The sequence below is a fragment of the Meriones unguiculatus genome, chromosome 7, assembly GCF_030254825.1.
Source record: "Meriones unguiculatus strain TT.TT164.6M chromosome 7, Bangor_MerUng_6.1, whole genome shotgun sequence".
Taxonomy (NCBI): Eukaryota; Metazoa; Chordata; class Mammalia; order Rodentia; family Muridae; genus Meriones; species Meriones unguiculatus.
This window is the reverse complement of record NC_083355.1, coordinates 89,084,442-89,102,133: the sequence shown is the minus strand read 5'-3', so window position 1 is coordinate 89,102,133 and position 17,692 is coordinate 89,084,442. Positions and strand designations below refer to the sequence as shown.

The 17,692-nt window shown below is 42.4% G+C and overlaps 1 protein-coding gene across 1 annotated transcript in view; it reads right to left on the bottom strand.

Annotated features, from left to right (window-relative positions):
- Pcnx1 (pecanex 1) overlaps positions 1 to 17,692 on the bottom strand; it is a 133,530-nt gene that overhangs the window by 19,721 nt on the left and 96,117 nt on the right. Inside the window, 10 exon segments of the mRNA XM_021653882.2 lie at positions 562 to 777; positions 2,786 to 2,844; positions 5,825 to 5,954; positions 6,681 to 6,789; positions 7,492 to 7,669; positions 8,685 to 8,826; positions 10,661 to 10,811; positions 15,049 to 15,141; positions 16,277 to 16,382; positions 16,930 to 17,039. Coding sequence (XP_021509557.2) covers positions 562 to 777; positions 2,786 to 2,844; positions 5,825 to 5,954; positions 6,681 to 6,789; positions 7,492 to 7,669; positions 8,685 to 8,826; positions 10,661 to 10,811; positions 15,049 to 15,141; positions 16,277 to 16,382; positions 16,930 to 17,039 — 1,294 coding nt within the window.

Sequence of the window (17,692 nt, the reverse complement as noted above, 5' to 3'; positions counted from 1 at the left end):
CTCAAGTTGATATTTTCTGAGACTAGGGCACAGAGAATTCTTGTTTCTTAAGATGACACAGGAAGAAAGATATGAATGCATTAAATAGTTTCTGATGTTTCTTCTGTCTGAAGGTCATTTATATTAAATCTGTATATAGTATGCATCAGAAGGTACATTCATCTGAATGTATTATTTTCTGTGCAGAATGCATTGGCTTGTCAGCACATACAATTGCAGAGGGCTGGTGGGAGGGGCAATGATCCCAAGGATCTAATTTTGTAATTTTTTTCAAGACTTATTTGTTATGCATATGTGTGTGTCCCTAAGTATATGTCTGTGTACCACACAGGCATGCAGGTGTCCTCAGAGGCCAGCAGAGGCCAGCTCCCTGGAACTGGAGCTGTGAGCCAGCTGATCTGGATGCAGGGAGCAGAACCTGGTTCCTCTGGATGAGCAGCAAATGCTCTTAAAGGCTGAGCCATCCTCCACTTGGCGGTTCTGAAACTCTTCATTTGGGATTTAAATGCACAAAACTTCTCTACAGGTGCTCTATGGCTACAAGGTGAATGAATGTCTTACCTCTGAATTCGAGTCCCCGCAGCTGGAAAGTGACCAGGCCATTGCCTATCTCTATGAGGTGTACTAATGCATTGAGATAGTCAGAGGCAAGGATGAAACAGTCCCCAGTACTGTAGTTTCCCCATCGTCCTAGCAGCAAATCACCACAAAGACTGTGCTGGAGGGATCTGGTTAGATGTTCATAGAAGATAGAATTCAGATTGTTGTCATCTGATCCTGTAAGAAGAGAGTTTAAGGAAAGTTTATCTCACGTTAAATACCTATTGTACTGATGAAAAAGATCATTAAAAATATTGACAATAGAGAGACATCATAATGTAGGCTACAATCCCAGCACTCAAGAGCAGAGGCAGGAAGACTGCCACAAATTTGGAGCCAGCCTGGGTTACAGTGAGTTTATACAAATGAACAACCTAAAACTAAATTCCTCTTATGGCCACGTTTACATTTATTTGACAAGAAAAGAAATACACACCATACACCTACATAGAAACAAACAGTGTATATAAAAACAAAACAGTGCTATGGTTTGGATGCAAAATGTCCCCCAAAGACTCATGCCCAACTGGTGGCATTACTGAGAGATGGTGGAGACAGGAGGAGGAGGCTCTGAGTAGAAGGAAGTATAGCCAGGGGACATGGCTGTGAAGAGTGCATTGGTACCCTGGCATGAGCAGCTCTGCTGTCATGTGCTCCTGGTCTTCAAGTTCTGCCTCAACACAACCCCACAACACATAGCCCAATGGTCTCGGGCCACCAGAGACTTAAGCGTCTAAAACTAAGCAGAGTATATCCACGCTCCTTTGAGGCTGCTTACCTTGGGCGTTTTATTACAGCAATGAAAACTCAATACACACAAAATCGTGAGTAAAGCTTCAGAATAAAGATTTAGAAGTCAAGGGGCTGTAGAGATGGCTCAGGAGTTAACAACATGAGGGGTTCTTACAGAGGACCTAGCTTTGTTCCAAGTACTAACAGCAGGCAGGTCACAAACCTCTGTTAACGCCAGCTCTAGGAATTCCTCCTGCTGGCATACACAAGCATCTGCATGTATGTGCACTTGACCCCACCCCTGACCCCCAGACAGGCAGGCAGACAGACACACACACAATTAAAAATAAGTCTTGAGAGAGAAGTCTCAATATTTCCCTGAGAGTTCCCATTTGTGCAATGCAGGAGCCTGAAGGGATACACCCCACACACTCTTGCACGGCTACTACAAAATACACCGGATACAGAATTCACAAAAACAAAAAGACGATTTGTAAGGGAAGTTGGCAAGATTATGTAGGATTTTAACAAACAATTCTGAAACAAAGAGAAGTGAGTCAAAACCCAAGTACTGGAAAGGCTCCTATGAAGCAGAAGTGAACTGCACCTGCAGACAGAGCTGCATCTACAGAACTGGCCATGAGGTTGCACAGGAAGAAAAGCATTATAAAGAACCTCATGAGATAGAAAACCGCTTCTGCAAGCATCCCATCCACAGCAGCAGCCGCTAAGCTGCAGTCAAAGCACTGGAGAATGGCAAATATTCCAGGCTTGGGAGTTATTTTAACTTCATACTAGCTACACATTAAGACAATGAGGGGAAATGAGAGTCTCATCAAATCTACTTGTATGTCTGTTCATTAAACAGGTATGCGGGTTTCTTCCTCAGGACCTTGTCCTGGGGTTATCAGCACCTGAGAATTCTAAGCCTGACTGAGCCTGTGCTGGAGGACCGTGAGTGATTAATGTCGAGTGAACAGATCTCCCTAATGCAATTTTATAACAGTCAATTTATTCTTAAGACTTTGGTTTCTCAGATGGACAGAGTCTTTGAAGAATGTTATCAGTTAAATGGAAACATATTCCAGTCCATCTGGGAGTAATGTTTGTTTGAGGAATTAATTAATAGTTTCCTGAGCCAATTAACCGATTCATTACTCTCACTTGGTTGAAGCAGCAAGGTTCCCAGGAACAGGGTGATAAAATGAGATTTTCCAAATAAACTAAGAATAGTCTCCTTCTGTATCACATTTGTTCTGTTTGAAGCCAGGATGGGCTACACAGAGATCCTGTCTCAAACAGAAGAAAACACAACTATTTTTAGATAATTTATCATAGGTGGAAGTGAAGTGAAGAATGTGTGAATGTGTGTGTGAGCGCTTATGAGCATATTATAGAAACATACAAACAAACCAAATCCTCTGACTTGCTTCTTTACAGGTAGGACTATTACCTGGATTTCTATCAAGCTGAGAAGCCAATCTGGTATTTGAATGGTCCACACGCTTTGTGCTGAAGGAAACAAAATAAAACATTTTTAATATTTTATACTGAAAAAAATAAGAGCAAGGGAGAAACTAGAAGATAAATCTCACCTCTGTAAGAAAAATCTCTGGGGAAAAAAACTATTAAATAATGATCAACTGGGTAGCACAGATTTATAGTTAAAGTTTTTATTTTCTTCTTTCATACCTTCTGAACATAGCAACGTAACAGCTTTCTCCTCATTCATGTTTCATTACAGAGTGTAAAAAGACATCTATGAATGTACTGCACACAAAATTGACCAGATGATAAGAATGGAGTGCATACAGCTCTCCCAAGTACACAGTCAAGCAACCTCTTCCTCAGGGAGAAGGCCAGAGGTTCTGTGGTCCAGGGAAGGTCAATTTCCCAAATGGGGTCAGCAGAACCAAAGGCTCACTCAGTTTTCCAAGTCAGAACTATGCTAATACCAAACTGCTGACTGCTGTTTCTCACCATGATGACACCTGCACTGGCCATGCATGGCTGCCAAAGGTTGGTGACTGAGTAGGAACCAAGGTAGTGGCCCCAAACAGTACCTGGCCTTCACTGTCACATACATGAAATCCATCTGCTAATTCATCCCTCTAAAATGCCCAGAAGGAGCGGAAAGCTAAAAGTCTGAATTCTCATCTTGGGTGCAGGCCATGTTAGCATCCTAAGTACACAATGAGACAGAGGGCACTCCACCTACTCTGAAGTGCTGTCTGGAGGGAAGGTCTGTGCAGTGATCTCGATGACAAGCTGAACTGGTGGTTTTCCCCCGAAAAACCACAGTTACATCAAATGGTGAAGAAAGTACAAGATTATCCAGATGTGTCACTGAACAGACATTTTTCAACATAAGAAAGTGAGTTATCACTTCACGGGAAACATGGCAAAAGCTCTCAGAAACAAAATTCAAAATTTCAAGCAAAAACAGAATGTGGAAAAACTTGTACCCACAACAATGAGTGTGGCAGCTTCTTGGTACAGCCTACTTAACGACTCTTCTGAGACGGCGAACACATTTGCAAAGTGTCATGCGACGCTTGCATCAGGACCTGGAGAGCTATTTCACTCAATAGTCATGTAATTTTCAAATGACCAATGAATGCTAAAATTTATATACAAGCAAAAAAAAAATCTCATTCAAAGATGGATAGATTAATCTAGACAGAATACATTTCTGAAGGCTCACAGGTTCAGTGTGGATTCCACACTACAAACTAGCTTTGAAGAAACCATTATTTTCCAGGTGTGGTGGCACATGCATTTAATCCCAGCGCTTGGGAGGCAAAAGCAGGCAGATCTCCCTGAGTTCAAGGGCAGCCTGGTCTATAGAGTGAGTTCCAAGTCAGCCAGGGTTACATAGAGTAACCCTGTCTTGAAAAACCAAAAAACAAAAAGAAACCATTGTTTGTTGAGTTTTGGAGAAGGATCAAATAAAAACACCCACAACTGTCTTCTGGGGGTGGAGCAATGGCTCAGTGGTCAGAGCTCTGGCTGCTCTTGGAGAGAACCCGGGTTGGGTTCCTAGCTCCCACATGGTGGCTCACTACTACCCTTAGCTCCAGTCGCAGGGGACCCAATGCCCTCTTCCGAATTCCCCGGGTACCAGTCAATTACAGTGCATATGTATATATGCAGACAAAACACCCAGACACATTAAATAAACTTCTTTCTTTTTCAACTGTGTATCTGTGAGGACAAACTTTCTTTCTTCATTTCAAGCAAAATACTGTACTGCAAAAGAGTAGGTAAGTGTGGACCAGCCTGTATTTTAGCAGGTAAGACATTAAAGGTCTGCAAGGCTGCAAACAATGTAATCTTCCTATTAAAATTTTGGTAGGTGGGAAACACTCCTGGTTTAAAATGTTATTTATGCTACTATGGGACATCCATCCCCCTCTGTCTCTCTATTTTTATAAGGATCTTCTTGCCTTACAGCCGAACCCTGAAACTTGTAATGCTTGTGCATCCGTGTCTGGGCTTGGGAATGACGGGCACAGAGGATATTTTCTTATTTTTAAATAAATAAACATACATATTTTAAACAGGGTTTCCTTGAAAATGAATAAAACTTCTTTTTAAATACTATGGCTTCTTAAATATTAAGGGTACCAAAAATATTGATACAAACTGTTAAGATCTGCTATCACAGACTATAACTTCAGGCTACTGGTTGGCCCAGAAGAATAGGAAGCAGAAAGTAATGAAAATCACTAAAAGTTGGAAACACCACCTACAGCGTTAGACAAGGGCCAGAGTAGAAATGCCAAGCTGGCTCACTGTTTCAAAGTCAAGACCATTATTTCCCTGAATACAAACGCCAGTACATGGCAACGTAGGAAAAGGCATCATGGGACAGCCAGAAATATAAACCCAAACAAGCTATTGCTGCATCAACATGGTAACGTCCACTTCAGTGTTCATGTTCCCTCACTAGAATTCCCCTTTCAGGAACCTCCCTTAGAAAAGAACAGCTGTGGACAGACTCTGCGAGGGTTGTTTTAAGCATTGATTAAACAGCTGGTCATTGAATCTAATGGACAAAAGGCCCAAGGCAAGGGGCTTGAATGAAGTTGGTAGAAACTTTTCTTCCTGAGAAGGCAAAGGCTCTATAAAAGTTTAGCTCTAGAAACACATTTCTAAGGAAAATATGCTCTAACCCACCACACCTGTTACAAGGGTTGTAACACTGTATGACGTAAGTTACAGTGTTGATAGGGTCTAATTCTAAGATACCTCACAGAAAAAGTACAGAATTAGGATTATACCTCTAAGAATCACACAGATGAGAAAATAAAGATCAATATCCTCAACTCTACATAATCTGCAAATTTTAAAAATAGTTGTAAATTTTCAGCAAAAACAAGTATTTTATCACAACAAATTATGAACAAAAATAAATTTTTATGACAAAGCCATCAATTGTTCTTCCCTGTGAAAAGACAGAAACTGGCTTCTGTGTGATCTGTTCACTCACTTGTAGTCTCTCTCCCAGAACCTCACAGGTCTAACATACGAGGTGATGAATATGGCGCTGCCCAGGAAGGGGGTCAGCGGCGTGGAGAAAATGGCTGACACCACTGCCTGAACGAACAGCATAGCCGAGTCTATGAGGAAACGGTTAAGGAACAAACACAGCAAACAGAAAAAAGAAATGAAGGAAAAAGCCCACATGTCAATCTTGGAATGATATACCCGGGTTTAACTTCATGGAGGCTAAAACCAAATTTTGGGGCCAAACGAGATGGCTCTGCTGGTAAAGGTACGTGTTGGCAGGCCTCGGCAGGCACACTGAAAGGAGAACTGGCCTTTCCTAGTTTTCCTCTGACCTCTACACATGCAGCATACACACACGCTAACAGATGTAGGCAATACTTAAGTAAATACATATAATAACATATTTTTCTAAAAGTTGCAAATACCGAAAGTCTACATTTGAGCACGGCTGGAGTCCCTGGCCTTTGTGGTTATTTTAAAGTGTTTCTGAGGTATGAGGCGGATGGAAACCTTTACCCGGAAATTTAGTGATGACTCTTATGAAAAATGTTCTGCTCATTTATTCCACGTGCTTTAAAAGTTCCTATACTTTCCTAACAGTCATCTAGTTTTTAAATGTAAAATTTAAAAACAGCATTACTTGTTCTGAATCCTCTCTTTGCTCAGGTTTGGCTGGTCTGTGGCTGCCAACCTAAGTCAGGACAGGCGGGTCTTCAGAGCTCGTGAGGTTTGGCAGCTTGTCTCAGTCCCTGGCAGGTCTGCTGGAAAAGACTGCCTGCAGGCTGATGTTCTCAAGGATATGACTAGCCATTCTCATACACTGCAGTGAAGGATACGGGGCACCGCAAAGGGCTGAGCAAAAGCATGGAATGCAGAGCCCCAGGTGATCTGCCAGGGTGCGACATAGGTGTACACGAACTGCAGCTTGTAGAGGAGCTCCCAAAGCTGTGGGGAGAGAGGAGAGGCTGTCAGGAAACACTAGGAAGGCACTTCAACCAGAAAACAAAAGGCCGCTAAGATGTGCCTTCTTCCTAAGAAGAAAATGGCACTGAACTTCTTTTCCAATCACAGGGCAAGATTTATCAACTGCCAAAACACTGGCATCATTTCAATACAAAGATGATTTGTTTTAATGTAGACACAGACTTCTGGACTGCCCTCTTCTGGCCACTTACCGTATTACTACTACTGCAAGCAAAGGGGGTGGGAGGAACAAGATTACTGCTCTTGAACAGAAACTCTTGGTGTCTCTAATGCACATGTGTATTTTATCCCAGGACACATTTCCCTTGAACTTTAACATTCTGGAGTAAATATGGTCCACATGGCATGTCACGGGGACCCAGGAGAGCCTCTCTAATACAGTGGCCACTGCCTCCTGAACAACAATCTCTCTTCGTACTAGATACCTGTCTGAACCAACCACTACCAGTGGACACAGTCCGCACTTAAGTCTCTTTGACTTTGGCGCTTATGAACTGCATGAGAAGCACTGCTTCCTGGGTTCAATATGCGCTAATTAACTGGTCACGGATAAGGACTATTGCTTAGAAGCAAATAAATCAAATTTAACAGCAGCACAAGCCTCACAGGCATGACACTGAGGGAGAGAGCTTCTGCAGACATGCTCCTTTCGTGATGGATTACCTTGCTGAACAAGATGGACATGAAGAAGAGGTCCAGCAGCATTGTCTCCGAGAAGGCTTCGTAGTCAAACTTGAACAAGAGCACAGTAAAGATGACCGTGATGTACTGGTGTGTGGGACTGCTAAAGGAGGACCGCAGCAGCTTCAGGCCAGCAATGGTGATCACCAAGGCTCCCAACCTGGAGAGACAGGCACAGCCCATCAGCCTGCGCCGAGAATCCTCGGCATCTGCCAACCCCACGTGCTCACTAGGAAGCTCTCCATAGAGACCAGATGTCTGGAATTGATGTGTAAGAGCAGGGTGTATGTGCACATCCTTAATCCCAGGACTCAGGAGACCACAGTGTCAACTCCTGTGTCTCAAGAAATAGATATATGATAACAGTGATTTCCATGGATGAGGATATCACACCCTGAAAGGCACTAATAACTATTCTTTATTAGTACATACTATGAGCTTTATCCTCTACATGAATAAGCATGTTTAAAAACCAAACGTTACAGTTCTAAAACTTCCTTCTCTAGTTTTTCAGTATTTGTTATCACTTCAATATTATCTGCATGTAATACATGAAAAACATGTACTAACACCCTGTAACGTGGAACCAAACTATTGGTTATGATTGTAGGATAACCACGTGGGCAAATGACCATCTATCCAGTCTGATTTGCACAGTACAGAACAGCCACCTTCCAAACCTGCTAAGTAATATTAAAAACTAACTTTTTAATTTTTAAAATAATATTTTTTTCATCTATTTTGCATGAATGCATGCACATGTGTGTGCGAGCACACATACTTGCCACGGCATGAGTGGAGGGCAGAAGACAACTTGCTGGAGCTGGTTTCTCTCCTCCCACTATGCGGGTCCCAGGGATTGAACTAGGTAGGCCCTGAGGCTTAGCAGCAGGCCCCTTTACCTGCTGAGCCATCTGGCCAGCCTCAAACTAACTTTACTTAGTAAGCATCCTCTCATTAAATACTGGAGGACAGTAAGAAGTCAAGAGCAGTAAATACAGTGGTGCTCAAAAAAGGCAGACATTTTCACCTGAGCCTTTATCTTCTAATGCTGTGTGCCAGAGACACAGAATTTAACAGCACCTGACCAATGACGCAGACTGCTCTACCAAGTGTAAGCCGTTGCTCATTACTGCTCGCATCTAATGACATGGAGCAGAGGACTATGCACTTACTCTGTATCCAGTTTCTTTGGGCTGGCAATTGTCTCTGCACTGTTGCTAAGTTCATTGAGGACGATCAGTGGATAGATGATATTCTTCTCCACAAAAAGAAGCCACACATGAAGTTTCTCAAACCACATCATAGTGGCTGCATCTGGTGAGGCGACAAGTCCAGAAAATCATAATTCATACAGTGCTTAAAGCAGTCAGACATATGGTAAAAAGAGAGTGAACTTATGACTCAAATGTAGATCAGTGTTACTACAACAAATGGAAAACATCCATACTTCAACAGTCAGCTTCTAATGTGCTGACAGGTGAGCGCACATGCATGCACATACGCATGCACACACACACACACACACACACACACACACACACACACACACACAGGTTTCTGACCTAGACAAGACTTCTGAGCTGTCTGTGTGAAGCTCTGGGTCAGCCCAGGGCCTAACACATGGGAGGCATCTGTTTACCACCGTCTTACATCTCCAGCAAAGCTGCCATTTATTTATTTCTTTGTTTTTTGTTTATTTTCCAGGATAGGGTTTCTCAATGTAGCCCTGACTGTCCTGGAGCTCCCTCTGGAAACCAGGCTGGCCCGGACTCATAGAGATCTGCCTATCTCTACGTCCCAAGTGCTAGGATCAAAGGCATGCGCCAATACTGCCCAGCAAAACTTCCATTTTTTTAAGACCTTATTTTTCACTGTAATTTTTCCCATTTTCTCTGTTTGTATATAGAAAAGCCTACTAAAGGTTCTTGGCCTCATCCCTAGATAAATAAGATCTACTGAAGTATTTAGTTTAAAATGTGAAGGTATATGTTATAGATATACATATGAATGATTTAAAATCACCCAGTTTACAAGTCATTTTCATCACTAGTGACACATGAAGGTTAAGATAGTTCTTGGGCTATCTGAAAACAGTTCACTAGGCTGCTAGGCAGGTTTCACATTTCTAACATCAGTAAAAGGGAAAAAAAAGCAAGAAAGCTTTATGATTGTTTAGTACTTTCAATAAGTCAAAAATGTACAATGATTCAAAATTTAAACTGAATAAGAGAAATGCACAACCAGTGTAACTATTGATTTTTAAAACAAATTAGACATATTTGGTATTATTTTTATATAACATGATAGAAATAACTCATCACTCATCACAGAAAACAAAAGCAAGGGAAAGCTTGACACTCTGGGCTACTTTTCTGTGCACTGTGTGGGACAATACCAATTCTTTCAGTTTCGCTGAGTTGCTCTTACTCGTTGTCTCTCCAGGGTCCAAGCCCTGCTGAGGGCCCTACTGAGGGTCAGTCTCACTAAGGCCCACTGTGGGGACAGAAAGTCAACTCTATTACAGTTTCAAAGGCTTCAGTGTTCTTCAAAAATATCAACTCATCCTCAAATGATGGGGTCAGTCACTTGTGTACAGGCATAAACCGTCACAGGACCATAGACAAAGAAGAGTAAGTCACAGCAGGAAAGTCAAGGGTAAGCTTTCCATGTCTTTTCCAGTCATTTTATTCCTTATCCCAAATATGAACAGCAATTACAGAAAGGTTTGATACAACTGTTCTTAAGTAGGCCAGTGTCTCTGGTGCAAAAAGGGACAAAGGCCTTTCTTCCTTCCCTATGCCTAAGTTAAAACCATTTGAACAGAGGACTGGAGGGGGACTGGGTTGCCTGTATATTGACTAGGGAGAAAATTGGTTAGTGACTGCTGGAGAGAGACCACACATGCAAGATGCATCAGTGACAGCCCTGTGAGAGTTAGAGCAGGGAGCAGGAAGTCTACTCTGAGAAGATGGTGTTGAGGCACAGCCACTACTCGCTCAGCTGAAGACAGTCCCCAGCAGGTTCACCATGAGCTTCAAACCCACCGCAAGAAACACGAGCCCCTTTGTGACTCAATGCCGCCTGTTTGACCCACCTGCTGGCATAATACAGTGGCCCATAAGAGCAAAGATGCTACAGAAATACTTACTTCGGACTTCATACTGACTGTGCTCCGCCGTCTTCAGCAGAGGACGGGAGAAGCAGTGCCAGGGTAGCTGTTTCCTTACTTGAGGCAACACGTAATGGGTTACAAGCCCCACAAAGCCAACCAGTGCATACAGCACATACTTGAGAGCAGGCTGAAAGAAAAGCAGAATTCAGGGTATTAGGAGCCCCAGCAGGTTCACTGCAGAGCTCCCAGTTCTTTGGTTCCGCTGTTCATCTTGTAATGGGGAACAGCAAAGTCAACCTCAGAATCTAAAAAACACAGTTTACTATTTCTGTATCTGTAGCTTTTCTTTTTTCTGCCTAAATAAGTCACTGTATGCTAGCTGGCTGTCCTCATACATATCTGAAATATGGCAACTACCTTGATGTCCAAAACTATATTTAATGAAAGTAGTGGAGATTTTGTTTCCTGTTTCAAGAATGTTCTATGAGTGTCCAGGCAACTGTTTGAACTAGTGGACTAGTGGAGATAAAGGACATAGCTCAGTCAGTTTAAGAGAAGAGCAGAATGGAACAGAACAAAGGCCTCATCTTTTGTCTTCATATGCTGTCCTGTCAGAGGTAGGTTCCTTGCACAGTTTGATTTACAGAAGGAGAATTCGACACCATTTCTTCCAATATCAAAACCAAATGTCATATATATTTAGAAACTCTGAACCCCTTGGATATGAAGGAGTGTCCAGTTGTACCCTGAGGAACACTGGCCCTTCATTTCTTAGTGTTCAGGAATTCATAGTTCAAACCGAAGAGAAGAAAAACAAGCTAACATGCTTAGCAAAACTAAATAATTGAGCGAGCTTTTGCCTCTGGCCAAATGGAGTAACAGTGACTTACCCTCTCATACGAAAAAGCCAAAACTGAAGAAAGCACACGACCCAGTGGTTTGTATTAGGCAAGATTTACAGAAATAAGCCCATGCCCAGAGGAAAGGGAACTGAGGGCGGGGAGGGGGGGGGGCTGTGCCTGTCCAGCTCACACTCCAAGAGAAGGCCTTTTGAAAGTGGAGGATGACCAGACGTCACTGGAAGAGACTGGTGAACCTAAGGGTGGAGCGACAGTTCTGGAATTCCGGTTTCTCTAGAAACACAGAAATATTATAATGTGTTTTTGTTTTAATCCCAGGTGTGGGGATATGGGGCTGCTTCCGACTGTCTGCAGCAGCTGACTATAATTTGCCTTGTGCTCTGGCAGGGCATGATTTTGCCAGCTGCAAGTAGTTTCTGTGATTGTGTGATGCTTAGAATTCTGGGAACTTTTCAGAGGGTAGTTGGTGGTTGTTGGTCGTTCAGGGGGTTGGCTGTGGTTTGTTAGTAGTCATGCTCAAGGAGAAACAAAGAAGAAAATTAGATTCAGGGATCTCTCTCCCCCCTCTCTATCCTTTTCCCTCTATCCTATCTAGCAATGGGGGTGAAACGGGGTGCAGGCAGGGGATAAAGAAGAACCCACAAAGCAGCAAAGACAAGCTACATAAGGGACAGTACAGAGGAGGCCCTTGAGATCTGCAGACTGTCCTTCAAGTATTCATGGGAATGGGAACCACACACATGAGGAAACTATGAAGACTCACAGGAGGGAATCAGACAAGAAAGCATACAGTTATTGGTGGCTCTTGCTGTGCAGCCTGGAGAAGGCACAATACTCTCCAGCTCCACCGTTACCACTAATACATGTAATGTTTGTAAAATTCATACACAATAAACAATTTAGGACAAAAGAAAAGAAAAGAAAAGAAAAGCAAAAAGAAAAGAAAGCATATAGCTTTCTCACAGGACTGGGAGAGCGCCACCTCACAAGCTAGACTGAAAAAGCTCAAGGTTCACACGCACCAAGCAGAGGCCCAAAGGGTGCCTACCTTAGTGGTGGAGACACACGTGTGGTCTAGCTAAACTTGGCCCCTGTCCTACCTCAGAAACTACTTTAACAGAAAGCAAGACCTGAGGGGATTAGACTGTTAACAAGTGCTTAACATTGTCTAGAAACTCTGTTCAAGTACTTCCGGAAATATAAAATTTAACACCTAAGAGGTAAAATTTACACTGCTGGCATCCATTCAAAAATTTCCATATGCCTCTGAATGCACTCAAGACCCGCTCCACAAAGGGTGTGCTGGACCAACATCTGGTACTGTAAGCCTGGCTAACAACCCAAGTCTAGAGGTAGCAAGCCCATGGAGGGAATGTATTTTTATGGTTAACTACACTGACACAGCAGCAAACTACCTTCTAAATAACTCGGCTTACACCTTAGACAAAAGCAGCCCCCAGCCTTAATTAGGGAACCTTCACCTTACAATGATCAGTGAAAAACAGAGAGACTGTCCAAAATGCAGAAAACAAGCCATAGATGTGGGCCCAAGTCTAAAGAAGAAACTTTATGCCACCTATCTAACGGCCAGAAAGCACTGCAGAAAGAGAAAGGAAAACGAGCTGAAAAATCAGCCACTCAGAACCACCACTGAGTGACATAGATGCCAGCCAGATCTGTGCATCCAGAACACTATAGCATAAAAAAGGCCTCCACAGACTTCTAAAGACAAAAACCATAAACTACACAACGAGAAAGACTCTAAATATGACTGATGAGAGATTATGTTGCAGAAGAAAAGATTACTGAATTTAAAGACAATAGCTTCCACACAGGAAAAGGAATTAAAATAAATATCATCAGATAATCACAAACAACTTCAAAGGTCAAAAGTCACGAAGGTGATGTGGGATGGAATTCAAAGGGTTGTGGAAAGCAGTAAGAACAGGATAAAACAAAACCCCAAAATGCCAAAAGTTTCCAAATTTAATAAAAAGTATGAATCAGAGGGTAATGAAATTCAACTACAAAAACAAAAGAAAACCTCATGAATACATTTTAATCACATTGTCCTCTACTAGTGACAAAACAAACCATAAAAGCAGCAGAGAAAGAGCACTAGCCACGTGGGTAAAGACGGAGAATCACAAGGCTTCTCATCAGAAGACAAGAGCGGGAAGACGATGGTGCGGCCTTTCAGCCACGGGAAGAATGAAGGTGTCATCATGAGTGTTATACCCCAGGAGTATGCCTTCCCAAACCAGGAGTGAAACAGGGACCTTCTCAGTGACAGAGTGAAGAATAAAACATCTGCAGACATCCTGGAGGGCAAAGGGAGTGACGCTATATGGAAACACTGGGATACAGTCGTGAGAGTGCCAAGCAAGGGAATGGAGGCGGTGGCGTTTAGATGAGAGAAACTGCCTGTATAGAACTGCACATGAGGAGCAGAGGTGCTCACCCATCCCTAAAAGACTCAACCCCTCCAGTGGTACTCAAGTGAGGCTCTGGGGGATTTTAGGGGGAAAAAAAAGCACATCTTGCATTCAGGAGGGACATGAAGCACGAGGGCCAGAGGACAGATTGGTAGCCAGCCTCCGACATAGTCCCCATGGTCCTGGCTTCTTAGTGTCTGCACCTCTGAGCATTTGCTTCCCTTGCTGTGCCATGTAGTCTGCGTGACCAAGAGAATAAAGAAGGGTGGTGTGCCATTTGCAGAAGAGATTCTAAAAGAGTGCACTTTGGCTGGGGCTTTCTCTAGGATCACCTGTTTTGTTGAAAACCAGATGTCATTTAGAGGACACTTAGGGAGCCTCTGGAAGAACTCATGGACAGGAACTGAAGTCAGCAGCCAGCACTAAGTGCGCAAATGAGGACTGCATACAATTCATCTCAGACTACTGCAGTATCAGGAAAAGCTCCTATGCCACTCAGAGATTTGCAGCCCAGAGAAAACTCTGAAATACATCAGTACAGGTGGATCTCTGTGAGTTGGATTCCAGCCTCATCTACAGAGTGAGTTCCAGGACAGCCAGAGAAACTCCACCTCAGGAGGAAAAAAGTGTAGGAGAAGGATGGAGAGAAAGGCAGCGGGAAGCATATTCTAAGCACAGCATAGCCAACCTGAGGGACTCACAGCGGCTGTGTATACTGACTAGCACTGGGTCCACGGAAGCCAGGCCCTCCAAACAGTAGCCATGGATGGGGAGAAGACTCACAGGTCCCAACTGCTACTCAACAATGGCCAAAGAGAATTGTATTCCATTGTGTACCCATGATAAGCCCACCAAGCTTAGGTCCAAACTCAGACTTTGGTTCAATATATAGGACACAAAGCAAAATCAAAAGTGAGTAGGAAAAAGAGATTTGGGGGAGGTAAGGGCTGGAGGAAAGTCAGGAAGGGATGACGAGAATACACAATACACATGTATGAAACTGTGAAGGAACAAAATTTACTACTAAAAACAAATACCCAAAACAAGACAAACAACTCCAGTATTCCAGTGCCACCAGTCACACATCAGCAATGTTACTTTCTATCAACACCACAAGAGGATTCCTTACCTGCAATGCTGTGAACACTGTGCTTACATGGATGGCAAAATACAGCACACCAATAATGATACACACCACCAGATCGGACTGTAAACGCTCACTCTGTGGGACAAAGGGCAATCGTTAAACTACACACTTGTTTGTTTTTGAAATAGGGTCTCATGCAATCCAGGCTGGCTCCAACTTGTTATATAGCTGAGAATGACTCTGAATGTCCAATCCTCCTATCTCCACTCCCAAGTGTCACCACACTTCTCTTTTCCATACAACTCAAAGAACATAAAGCCCCCTTTTCCCAATTGGTAAAGCTTAAGAGATAGTATATAAAGCGTATTAGTATTTCTAGATATTTTTATATAAAATAATTATGTAAAATAAGTCTATTTTCTTCCACAGTTTTCTCGTATTTGGGGTTTCCTCAGAGTTTGGTAGGAAAACAAAACAACCCATCTAGTTTCTAACACCTTAAACACAAAGTCTTTTAGAAGATTTTCCCCTCGTTGGTCTACAGTAGGTTTTGCTTTTTTTAAGTGACAAAAAAAGACAAGAGCTGATCGTCTGAGGCATCACAATTGCATGCACACTTCATCTTTTTTCTTGGTTTTATAGGATTGAGGATCCCTTATTTGAACTCAGGACCTAAAGCATTTTGTATTCTGGAGCCCACTTCCTCTGGAGGACGTGTGGACCCTGCCAGCTGAGGATCCCCAACTTAAAATCTGACAGCAGAAATGTTCTTTCGGATGGTGATTTGGGAGCATTTCAGGTTTTGAAGTTTTGGAAGCATTCTCAGCTCTATAGTAAAAGGCGGAGTCCTCTTGCTCTCCCTGGCCTGCTACTGATCGGCTGACACGTAAGCTACATTTATCATCACACTACACTTAACATGAACACAGAAACCAAAACCAGAAGAGACTTTCCTTCAATTTATCATGAGGTAGTCTGTTGCTTCTAATTTTCTGAAGAATTGGTGAACAGTCACGTTGACTGAAAATAAATATTACATGCAATTTTCCACTGTGTGATCATGTCAGTACTCAAAACAATTTTAGGTTTTAGTCTAGACTATTCTGGACTTTTTTGGGTAGAGGATGCTTAACTGGTAGGTTAAAATCTGGACCGAATAAATGAACTATGTTTGATAACACTCCATTCCCTCCAATCACTGAACACTTTCAGACGCTTTCGCTGTAGGATACAGTGATCGTGGGCACTGCCACGCTGGAGCCACACTTACAACAGAGTTGCTGAGCTTCTCCGGCAGCGGGTCTTTCACCTCAGACAGTGGGTCTTCTGGGTTCTTCTCTTCAGTTTTTGGAAAAATCTTGGATTGCATCAAAGAGCTTTATTTGAGAAAAAAAAAAAGAAAAAAGAAAAGAAAAATCTTTAAGAGAAAATATATATAAAGCTTGAAAACTAGCAATTTAAATATCAAAGCTATGGTAGAAAACCCAATATCCAACTACATTTAATCACTAGGGAATGTAAATTCTAAAAAGTTGATTTTGGCATAAATAAGCATGCAGTGAAAATACGGTCTGTCATTAAATCTTGGGAAGAGGAACAAAAACAAAACATAAAACAAGTATGGGACTGGAGAGGTGGCTCAAGAGGAGCACATCCTGCTCTTAGCAGATATGATGCCTCTGGCCTCCATGGGCACATACATATGCGCACACATACAATTAAAAAGTAAAAATGAAATCTTAACAACAATAACTACAACAAACATTCTCAGCTAACAAAATTAGCATGACTCAAAGTTACTGTATTTTTAAGCCAGACAGAAAAGGCCATCACACTTGGGTGTACCCTAGGAAAGGAGCTGTCGGGGCTGTGAGAAATGCCACCTTCCACAGGTGTTCCACAGTAACAGCTGATTTCACTTACAAGAGTACAGATGGGTCGCTGCTTTGTCGGCTGAGATGATAGGACACTGCCACTAACAATCCGCAAAAAACAGAGAAAAGTACCGGAATGTGCTGGCCATCCCATGAGTCCTGATGAAAAGAAATTCAGAGAAAAAGACGCTATAACTTAACATGTGATCCTCTTACATCAATAATTTAAAGTGCAAACTGTGTTAGCTTTGTTAGCAACCGGACTTTGTTCCAAATGAATTTAGATAACTTTTTCCCCCTTTTGAGAAAGGGTCTCATGCAGCTCAGGTTGGCCTCAAATGGCCTCAGGTTGCTATGTAGTTGTAATTAGCCTCTGAATTCCAAATCCTGCCTCCACCCCTCAAGTACAGCACACCCTACAGTGCAGTCATTATTTGCTGCACACCTGGGATTGAGGTACTATATTTCTTTTGTCTCAGAAAGCTTCAGTTCTCTCGTCTCTTTTGGTAATAAGGTTTTATTCAAATTAGGAATAATTTCCCATGTCCATTGCCATCACTTCTCACAGTTTAAGCAGTGTTCGTTTTACGGTTCATATTGAGTTTATTTCCATTTTTACCTTTAAATGTAAATCAACTCTCAGCTCTTCTTAAAAACCAAAACTAGAAAAGAACTCATATCATGTCCACATGCTTCACAGATGTATTCCAGAAAGCACAAAACACATTTTCTTAGCTCCTTTTAGACTTGAGCCCCTATTTCTCTAACACTTATATCCTATCATCGTTTGGGGTTCTCACTCACTTTTCTCT